Below are 1,074 nucleotides of genomic sequence, written 5' to 3' on the forward strand. Positions count from 1 at the left end.
TTGTTGTATGGTATAACTTTCTACTGGTCCTTCACCTCCTTCGACCTTCTGAGTGCAGACTTGACTGTGACAGCAGAGGTGGTGTTATAGGTCCAGGCACCACCAGCCACTGTTTTCATGCAGGAACCACAGTGCCCGATCCCCACAGCCGGTCTCTTCTCCATCTTGGTTTTGCCACAGAAGGAACAAGTGCACTTGGCGTGCTGGCTGATTTCAATTTTCTTCATCATTTTCCAGAGGGAGGCACAATAGCGGGTCCCATATTTACCGACGATTATGACTTTCTTAGTGAGTTTAGCCATATCTCCACGACTTAGGCCCGAGACCGGAGAACCTACTTTCCTTTCTTTGTCTTTGTCTTCTTATTGTTTATGGAAAATTTCCTCACCTTTTTCTTTCAACCCTTCTATTTTAATTCAGTTTTTGCTTTTGTTTTGGGTTTTTTTGTTGTTTTTTTTTCTTTGATTTGCTTTGGTTTGATTTGGGTTATATTATTTTCAGTTTTCCAGAACTTTTTGCTTATTTTTCTCATTCCTTTTTGTCTGCTCTTATTTTGAAGATGCAATAAGAGATTACATTTTAAAATAAAATTTAAAGTCAAATTTTACAATATACAAATAATAACAGCTAGCACACCAATTTTTATTCATTCTAAATCCCTCTGTTGTGTATAATCTTCTAGGTGTAATAGAAGATATCTTTTCCATTCACACATTTCCTTCTTTGCCTTCTCATATTTTAAAATCATAATGTCTTCTAGGTTGCACAGTATCTTCCAAAGTTGCCCTTAATAACTTTAAAAACAAATTAATTATGAACATGAAAACATGTAAATAGATGGTTGATTCTTGAATATCAAACTACAGCATTTTCTAAAATACCTCTTTGACTCTAACTTCACACTCTTGGAGGACATCATAATATATTTGATTAACAATTCATAATGGGTAAAGGGTCGGTCCTTTTATAATCTCATAAGGTGAAAGTTTTATATAAATTAATATCATTACTATTTGCATAGTTCAATATATCAGTTAATCCTTAAGGCAATATGATTTTATTGTTCTGTATGAC

General features: G+C 34.3%; 1 protein-coding gene across 1 annotated transcript; it reads right to left on the reverse strand.

The window, feature by feature from the left end:
* LOC101961493 (large ribosomal subunit protein eL43) lies at window positions 1-302 on the reverse strand. The gene has a single exon (XM_005339516.3). It carries the CDS (start codon window positions 300-302, stop codon window positions 21-23), a length of 282 nt encoding a protein of 93 aa, XP_005339573.2. The 3' UTR covers window positions 1-20.
* Between the last annotated feature and the right edge of the window lie 772 nt (window positions 303-1,074).

This window comes from Ictidomys tridecemlineatus, chromosome 4, assembly GCF_052094955.1.
Source record: "Ictidomys tridecemlineatus isolate mIctTri1 chromosome 4, mIctTri1.hap1, whole genome shotgun sequence".
Lineage (NCBI taxonomy): Eukaryota > Metazoa > Chordata > Mammalia > Rodentia > Sciuridae > Ictidomys > Ictidomys tridecemlineatus.